The following is an 8661-nucleotide window of genomic DNA, read 5'->3' as shown; positions in this document are numbered from 1 at the left end:
CTGAGGATTTAGGAAATCAAATAAATAGCACAAATTCAATCCCAACTGCTATAGTTAATTAGAGATAACATGGTCATTTTCCAGTACTAATAATATGTTTGAAATTTTTTAAACAAATAGTTTTTATGGAACGGAGAGAGGGAGAGAGTGCTGTATAATTTAATTTGTTACTTCAACAAGAGAATAAATCACCCGTTCTATTTGGTTCGGAATTATACAAATGGCATCTTTAAATAAAGGTTCACACAAAGCATACAGAAAATTTTATTCATGACTGCAGGAAAAAAGGAAACCACGAATCCTGTTGCTTCCCATATGAATCTATATATAGTATACAAACAACATATCAAAAAGCATTTGTTTATACCACTCGAGGGGGTATATTTTCAAAAAACTGACATGCTTCCAACCACAATCCCTCTCAAATTGCACGATATTATTAAAGTAAACAGATCATGAATTTTATTTGCCTAGTCCTGGTCCTACCCGGCCATACCCGAATCAAGACCAAAGTGGCCCAGTCCATCCCATTGTGCCTGCACCTTGCGTTCTTCGTCCCGCTCTGATTTGCTGGCACATTTTGGGGAAGAGAGCAACTTGGTTAAGACCAAGAGTTAGAATTCGCCAATAAGCACGCCTATTGGGGCAACCGGTCAAGGGCAGTACCGGTTGAAATAGTAAGGTTCAAAGAAACGCTTGTGCATTGCATTGGCTATCCAGTTATGTGCTCTATAGCCAGCTAATGAATGGCAAATACTAACCAATACACAAACGCATGTAACTCGCCACTAAACTTACAAAAATGTCTCTACTTGTTTAAAAAAACACTATATCAAATTTGATCTTTTGAGTTCTGACACGACACCACCGTCTTCCTGGATTTTCTCGTTGTATATCACCTGCAGAACATGGAGATTACTATTAGTTATTAAATCAGAACAGGTGGTTTCTTTTGATTCGCTCTGAGATTGTTTACTTTGTCAATGATTCCATAATCCACAGCTTCACTGGGGCTGAAGTACTTAGGCCGTCTGATATCCCGAGCGATCTCTTCTACTGGTTTACCAATGTGCCTTGCCAGCAGCTTAACCTGAACACAAAGTCAGGCAGTAAATTCTACACTCGAAGAAACAGCTTGCCTCCTCAGCTCTTCATGGGGAACTATCACAAAACAACTAAGTTTAATGCATGGAAACATCTAAGTCACAGGATTGATATTTTCTTTCCAGTGCAAAGCATCCAAGGCTGACTAGATGTGGAGGTCCAAGTTTGTACCGACATTAGGGTTGAGAAGTAGTTCTGATTTTCCATAACATTAGACACAAGTACTGTTCTCCACGATTATGGTCACTACTCACTACATAGGAATGGATTGGCATAAGATAACTTCAAGTAAGCAAATTTCACAAGCGAATTGTGGTTGATAGCTAAAAATGAAAAATACTTCCAAGTGAAATGCAATGAAAATTAGTGTTTTTGTTTTGGTGTGAACTGCCTACATTTGGAAACTGAAAGGAGTTACTTCAAGACTTGAAATTTTGATCACCATATTAACAATAGTGGCATGGTTATGTTCTTTTTTCCACAATAGTTCTTATGATCACCAACTAACGGAAGAAATAGTTTGGGATTGCACAACTTTGTATGTTCCTATCCCACATTAATGAACTGGAGCAGCAAACAATAGAACAAGAAAGATAAGCTAATTCTGACCACTTTAAATTCATTGTATGGTCCTAAATTCATTTCTACAAGAGATGGAAAAGTACCATTTCTATCTTGACATTTCTGATCTCTTTTCTTGCAATGTCAACATCTGTTGCCTGACCTTGAAAACGACCAATCGGCTGCACATTACACATCACAGTGGTAAGACATTCTAGTCTATCATTTTTAACAAGTAAATGTCAATGATATTGGAAACAGTTTTGTATGTTCATAAACAAAGAAGTATGTGCAAGTGCAGCATTGTCTGGAAGTAACTGTAAGATCGTAAGACATTCTGATATTAGTTCTGTACTTCTGTATCATGTGCATTAGATTCATTTAACAAAGAAATTAGAATGTATAAACATCAATAGAAAAGGAAATGACCTGTTTTATCATTATCGTCGAGGATGGAAGTGCAGCACGGTTACCTTTAGCACCAGCAGCTAAGAGCAAAGCAGCTTCTCCCCATGCATTACCGACACAGAGTGTGAAAATTGGAACTTTTACATACCTACACTAGGATAGGGAGTAAGGGAGATATAAGCTAGTGCTCCATGGAATGAGAACTGGCATTGGTAATGGAACATTTGTGCATCCATATATGAGAAATTAGCAGATTACAACAAGTAAATAATGAAAGTTAAGAATTAATGGAGAAGGCACACTGGATAGACATAAGGGGAGATTTGCATAGATTCCAAATGTTCACTTTCCAATTGCATGTATAACATTAAAAAGAAAACAGAGATAGCATCATTGCCAGTGCCCACTGGTTTGCTAACATGGCAGTTGAGAATGCCACTGGCTTGAGATGGGTTACTAACACCATCCAAATATAACAAAAAGACAACATTGCATGTTGATAGTGAAATTGTGTCAACACTGCCCTTCTCTTCAACTCTGCTGGCCTCTCTCATGCAAGCCTTGTGGCCAGATCCTGGTGTCACGGGGGAGACCAGGACAAGTGACGTGGCACTGACAAGTGACAATGTGTGAGAGAGAGGCATGAAAGCTGAAGGAAGGTAAGGAGGGCTTGCCAGCCAGAGAAGATATTGGCTTCAGAGAAGCCTGTTGCACTGATGATGTTGAATAAGACCAGGAGTACAAGAAAGCAGACTGAGGATAGAGAAGAGAGATCAGGAGGGCATTTCTGACTTTACATTTTTCTCTCTCCCTTTTCAATTATTTTAATTTGTCAAACATAACTGCGGCTCATAGAATGCCAAAGCAGTGGAAGACAGCAGTTCCATCTCATATTTATCAATGGCATTGATGCCAACTTGATTTTTCTTTAGTAGCATACACAAATTAGGGGCTACGAATAGTGGCATACATTCAATTCTCCCATGTTATAACTTGACTAATATGCAGAAGAAATTAAATAACCTGAATCATCTACTATAGGCAGTGTTTAAGGTGGTACATGTCAAAGTCATTTACTGTAACTAGCAATTTTTAAGGGTACTTCAAACCTGAACAAAGTCCCTTGGGCTACTAATCCGCTCTTATCTTACAGTTATATATAGAGGCCTCGGAATTATTGTTGGAGTATAAGTGAATTGCTCACCTCTTCCCATAAGCTTAAGCTTTTAGGCTGAATTGGTTAGTGCAGGCAACTCAATATTTATATATAACACCAATATAATCACGTGCCTTTGCAACTTTGTCACCATATATGTATGATACTTCATGAAAAATTGTATGATTAAATTCTAGTCACTTTAACTGCAATCATAATGAAAACGTGCAAGAGTAGTAAGACCGACAATTTGAAAACAGTACTATAAGATTCATTGTTAAAATACTACCACAATACTATAGTGATAACAAATTGCAAAAAAAAATTGATGAGAAAAATAGCATGTAGAGACCATGCTCATGTTTAAATAACACATATTTCAGATTTTCTGAACACGGAGTACAATAAATATTACACATCATTGGCCAATGGGATAATATAAGAGGGCGGCACCGGACTTGTTTATGGTCAAAGTAAGTTATATGCACACATCGACACAAACTTGGAGAAGTGTTCTACTGGTTGATCAGAGACTGGTTTCTAGTTGGGCCAGTTGGTAAGTAGGCATGGGATGTGAAAATAGGTAGTGGTTTCTAGTGGGGTCAGTTGGTAAGTAAGCATGGGATGTGAAAATAGGTAGTGGTGTGGACTCAGATATCTGTCGTTGGTTCATAGTAAAGAGCAACGATTGACGCAGAAGATAAAATGTTTGAATTGTCCCTATATGTTTTTCAAGCCTTCGGCTTGCAGCCACAAAAATATGCATATTTCTTATAATGAGCTAACTATCATATATAAGTAGACTATCAGAGAACATGTGCAAAGCATCAGCCAAGTGAAGTCATTTCAAGGGGGATTAGGGGGTAGCCATAGGTTTACAAGGAAAAGAAAAGGAGAATAAGTGCATAAGTCGAAGCTGACCTCATAGCATCATACACTGCAAGAGCTTCTGTCTCATAACCTAACTTCTCACCATTCTGAATAAGGAGGAAGATACACACATCAGAATGGTATGAAGATTGAAACTAGAGCAAGAATTATGATCTGTAATTGTTAGAGAGAAGATTGTACAACAAAATTTAGACAACTCGTGTATAATAATAGACTTCCATAGCTGAACAAAACTCTCACCTAGCCAAACTAAATTGGCATACCCAATTTAAGCCTAGTGGAAAGTTTTTGGAGCCACAAGTCTATACTCATTCCGTATAAACAAGTAATAATCGACATACTACGAGGAAATCAAGGGAAGGTGACCCAGCAGCAGCTGCGAACCTTGGTGGTGCCAGTGGAGTTGATGTACAGGTAGATGGGCTTCTCGGCGTCGTCGTACTGGAGGTAGAGGAACTCGGCCAGCATGAGCTCCGTGACCGACGGCACGAGGCACATCCCCAGGTACACGATCCGGTTATTGTACAGGAACGACGCCAAATCCGGCGGCGGCTGCTCCCACGCGGTCCCCCTCAGGAACGGCACCACCTGCAGGCGACAGCAGAGACACCTTTTTAGGCGTTAGCCCACTCCAGGCGCACCGAATTCGCTCGCCGGCGCTCGGGCACGCGCAGCGCGGGCCGTACCATCGTGACGACATCCCTGGCGCCGCGGCCGCCGTCGGCGGCGGGGTCTCGGTGGGGGCTCAGGAACCGCGGCCTGGCGGCGGCGAGCGCGCGCGGGCGGGCGGCGAGGCGGAGCTGCGATGAGGGCGAGGCGGAGAGGGAGCGGGGCGGGGAGAAGAGGGAGCGCGCGTCGAGGGCGACGCGGGGAGGGGACAAGGCGGCGGCGGCCTCCATAGCGAGGTGGCACGGCAGTGCGGGAGCCTGGAGGGGAGCGAGCTGAGCTGAGGGGGCGCGGCACGGTCGGAGTGCGGATAAGCCCCCGCCGCGGTCGGGTTTTGGTTTGGTTCGGCACGATACACCACCGTGCAAAAAACTTCTGTTCAAAAAATCATTCTATGTTAAATTTGATAAAATTTATATAAAATAATATTAATATTTATGTTAAAATATACATAATTATGTAATATATATTTTATTATATTTGTTTGAGACATAAATTTAAGATCTTGTTTAGTTGTCTCCGTAAAAAATTTTAAATGAAATTTTTGCACATTTCAAATATTAAATATATACTAATCACAAAACAAATTACAAAAATCGTCTATAAACTATGAGATGAATTTATTAAAACTAATTAATTCATCATTAGCGTATATTTACTGTAGCAATTTAGTGCCTAATCATAGCCTAATTAGGTTCATTAGATTCGTCTCGCAATTTACAAGCAAGTTATGTAATTTATTTTTAATTTATCTAGATTTAATACTCCATGCATGTAAAATTCTCTTTCAATGGGATAGTTTTCGAATTTTGAATTTTTCAACTAAACAAGGCCTATGTAAAGTTTTGTATAGATTAGTTAAACTTAACATTATTTGATTTCTCAAGAAATGAGAGTTGCGTTCTTTTTAGGACGAAGGAAGTACGGTCGGGGGTTTGGTTTGATTCGGCATGTTTGCGTAATTGATGGTCTAACTGGAGTCACATACTTAGATTTTTAGAATATAGTTTTAGTGATAAAATCAAAATAAGGTATACCATAATTTAAGATTTAATTGATTACTCATATTTTATTCCAACATAGAGTGTCTGCCATGATCTGTTAGAATATATTATTTTTTTCTATAAAATGGTTTTTAATTTCTTCCCTTAGAAATCTTTATTCTTTTGAAACGGAGTACGGATGCCTCATATAAATATCCGCACATTCACATCTATAGGTACATGCACACAGCACTGCGCACTTCTAAAATGCTGAGCATGCGGATCTTAAGATTACGAAGTCACCTATGTTCCTTGGTGAGCATGCTGCCTACCATGGGAAGAATAGCGTAGCTAAATCCTTAAATAAATTTAAAAATTTCAAACAATATTGTTGAGTTGAGAACTCGAATCCGAAAAGACAGGTTCCACCATAAAAAGCCTTACATAGTAAGCTATGTTCAGTTTAATACCCTTTAACTAAATGAAAATTTGAATTGAGAGGGCTTTCATTTTTTGCCTATCGCGAGAGCCCTCTCGATTAGTACCATACGAGAAAAACGAGTGGATATGGGAAGACAAAAATGAAAAAAAGAACTGAGAAGAACCAAATCTAAGAAAAAAAGGTAACAAATCGCATAAGTAACTCCGGCGACTTCTTCTTCGGTGATGACCCCAATTTCGCTGATATCTTTTTGAGAAAATTGGTCTCATAGCACCGGAAGAAGAAGAATTCTGGAAAATACCACTAAAAAACATTAGCCCCGTAAAATACCATCAAAAGTGCGCGGCGTCACCTAAAAATAGCATTCCGTCACGGAAGCCGTCCGTCTAGCTCAGGGCCTTCGTCCCTCCACTTGGCCGTGCACCATCGCACGCACAGGAGTTGAAGCTGCGGGCCAAGGACATCGAGGCCGAGCTCCTCCCGGCCACCACGCGCATAGCAGTTCGAGCTCCGGTGCCGGCCACACGCTGGGTCCGCACTCGCCGGTGCCTGCCGGGCGCACGTGGTTCACACCGCACTGCCCCATACTAGGCCACGCCCTGCCTCTGCACAGCCACGCACCCGGCTGCACCGCGTCCTCGAGCTCCCTCGCCACCAAGTGCTCCGGTCCCCACCTCATCCCCTTCTGGTCGTTCTCCTTGGCCAACTCACGGTGGCCACGCTCGCCGGCTTGGGCTCGGCGTAGGTAGGGGCGCCGCTGAGGCCACATCGTCGTCCTTGTGCAGCAATGCCACCTGAGTGCCGCCGCAACGCTTCGCATGCCAGCTAGCCAGCGCCGCCGCCGCGTCGGGTTCACCCTTGGCGCTATGCCACCCTTGCCGCTCCAGCCGCGCCCCGAGCATCTGAGCCGCACCGCCGCCGCTTCGTGCGCTACCATCGGTGCCAGCTTAGCTCAGCCGTCCACTGTCCCATGCGAGCCGCCGCCGCCCTGCACCTGCTTAGATCCGACATCTCTGAACAGAGCAAGCAAACAGCATGTATCTCTCCTGCCTGCTTCAATTTCTCAAACGGGCAAGCACTAAATCCACCGCCCCATCGGCATGAAAGAGGCAGAGATCGAGCTCAACCCAAAGTCTGCCTTAGCTGTGGATGAGCTCCACTGTTCCACCGTCCTCCGTTCACAAACTCTTGTTGCCAAGGACCGGACGAAGCACGGCGATGGGGCAAGAGCCCTGGCCTGGGTTGTAGGCTTGTAGGGGTACCGAGCCGCCGGCCTGCGACGCAGCACGAAAACTGGCTGCGGTGGGAGGTAGGCGATGGCCGGGGCTGAAGGGGTGGAACCAAGAAGCAGCAGCGTAGCAGAGGTTCGAGGAGCGGCGCAATTCAACTTGACTTGAGAAAGGAAAACAAGAGGGAGGAGACGAACGGCGTTGACCCATTTTCACGGGGACGTCACGGAATGCTATTTCCAGTCCATGTATCAATCTTTCAGTGCTATTTTACGAACCAACAAAAAAATTAGTGGTATTTTTCGAATGTAGGCACCTTTCGATGCTATGTGACCAATTTCTATCTTCTTCTCTGGCGAGAACCCAACTCTAACGAGCTCCAATCAGGTTAGGTTTTCGGGTTAGGTTTGGATTAGGATTACATGTTGGGGAAGGGATTGATGGCTATCGGTTATAAAGGGAAGGTCGAGGGGGGCGCGGCGGCGATGGGTTGTGGGCGAAATAGTGGACGGTGGTGGTAGCGCCGCCCATCGTGGTGGTGGAGGAGGCCAGTTGGGGAGGGTTGGAGGTGGGGGAGCTCATTCATATAGGATGGCGTTGAAGGGGAGGGGGGAGAAGAGGGCGGTCCTCACTGCTCACCAGCGCCAGCGAGGGGAGAGTTAGCGGTAGGCGTGGAGGCGGGTGGATAGAGGCCCAACGGAAGGGGAGGGGGAGGAAGGGAAAGGAAGAGAGAGGGCAGTTCTCACCGGCGTAGGAAGTTTGGTGGTTGGCAGGACAGAGCAGGGTGACAGGGTGGATGAAGACGAGGGATTTTTCTCGCAAGAAGGATAAGGGAGTCGGGGCCAATGGATAAGGGTTTCACTAGATGTCTCCTTAAATAAATTGATGGAACATTTTTACTACACTTCTTTTTTATGCTAGTGCTTGAAACTCTTAAAACATATGTTGTGAAAAAATCTTTGGTGTGGACTATCATTTTTTAATAAAGATTTTGCCACTTGATCCCACCACCAATTATTGACACCTGGTAACACAAATTAAATTAATTTTATTCAAATATAGTCTAGATTAAAATTGTTCGGGGTCCTAGGGAACAACTTTAAAAGTAGTCTCTTTATTCCACAATATTTCTAGATACATAATTTTTTCTATATATTTAGATATAGTATATATCTATATATTACAAAATCTATAATTTTGTGCAAATTAAAATAATCTACA

At 43.1% G+C, this 8661-nt stretch overlaps 1 protein-coding gene across 1 annotated transcript; it reads right to left on the bottom strand.

Annotated features, from left to right (window-relative positions):
- Positions 1–290: 290 nt before the first annotated feature.
- On the bottom strand, positions 291–5096 carry LOC120674198 (ATP-dependent Clp protease proteolytic subunit-related protein 4, chloroplastic-like). Its single transcript, XM_039955336.1, has 7 exons — positions 4807–5096; positions 4505–4708; positions 4151–4206; positions 2095–2221; positions 1770–1847; positions 977–1090; positions 291–899 (listed from the first exon to the last, which is right to left on the bottom strand). The coding sequence occupies exons 1-7, from the start codon at positions 5017–5019 to the stop codon at positions 828–830; spliced, it is 864 nt and encodes a 287-aa protein (XP_039811270.1). The 5' UTR covers positions 5020–5096; the 3' UTR covers positions 291–827.
- Between the last annotated feature and the right edge of the window lie 3565 nt (positions 5097–8661).

This window comes from Panicum virgatum, chromosome 5N (genome assembly GCF_016808335.1).
Source record: "Panicum virgatum strain AP13 chromosome 5N, P.virgatum_v5, whole genome shotgun sequence".
Lineage (NCBI taxonomy): Eukaryota > Viridiplantae > Streptophyta > Magnoliopsida > Poales > Poaceae > Panicum > Panicum virgatum.
Note: the sequence above shows the minus strand (reverse complement) of the source record. Positions and strands in the feature narration are given on the sequence as shown.

What these genes read in the sequence shown, in the direction of transcription:
- LOC120674198 (XM_039955336.1), bottom strand. Translation starts at nt 5,019, where the DNA reads ATGGAGGCCGCCGCCGCCTTGTCCCCTCCCCGCGTCGCCCTCGACGCG. An exon ending in GCAGTGTATGATGCTATGAG is followed by an intron (nt 2,222 to 4,150) that starts GTCAGCTTCGAC and finishes ATCCTAGTGTAG; the next exon opens with GTATGTAAAAGTTCCAATTT. An exon ending in ATTATGGAATCATTGACAAA is followed by an intron (nt 900 to 976) that starts GTAAACAATCTC and finishes CATGTTCTGCAG; the next exon opens with GTGATATACAACGAGAAAAT.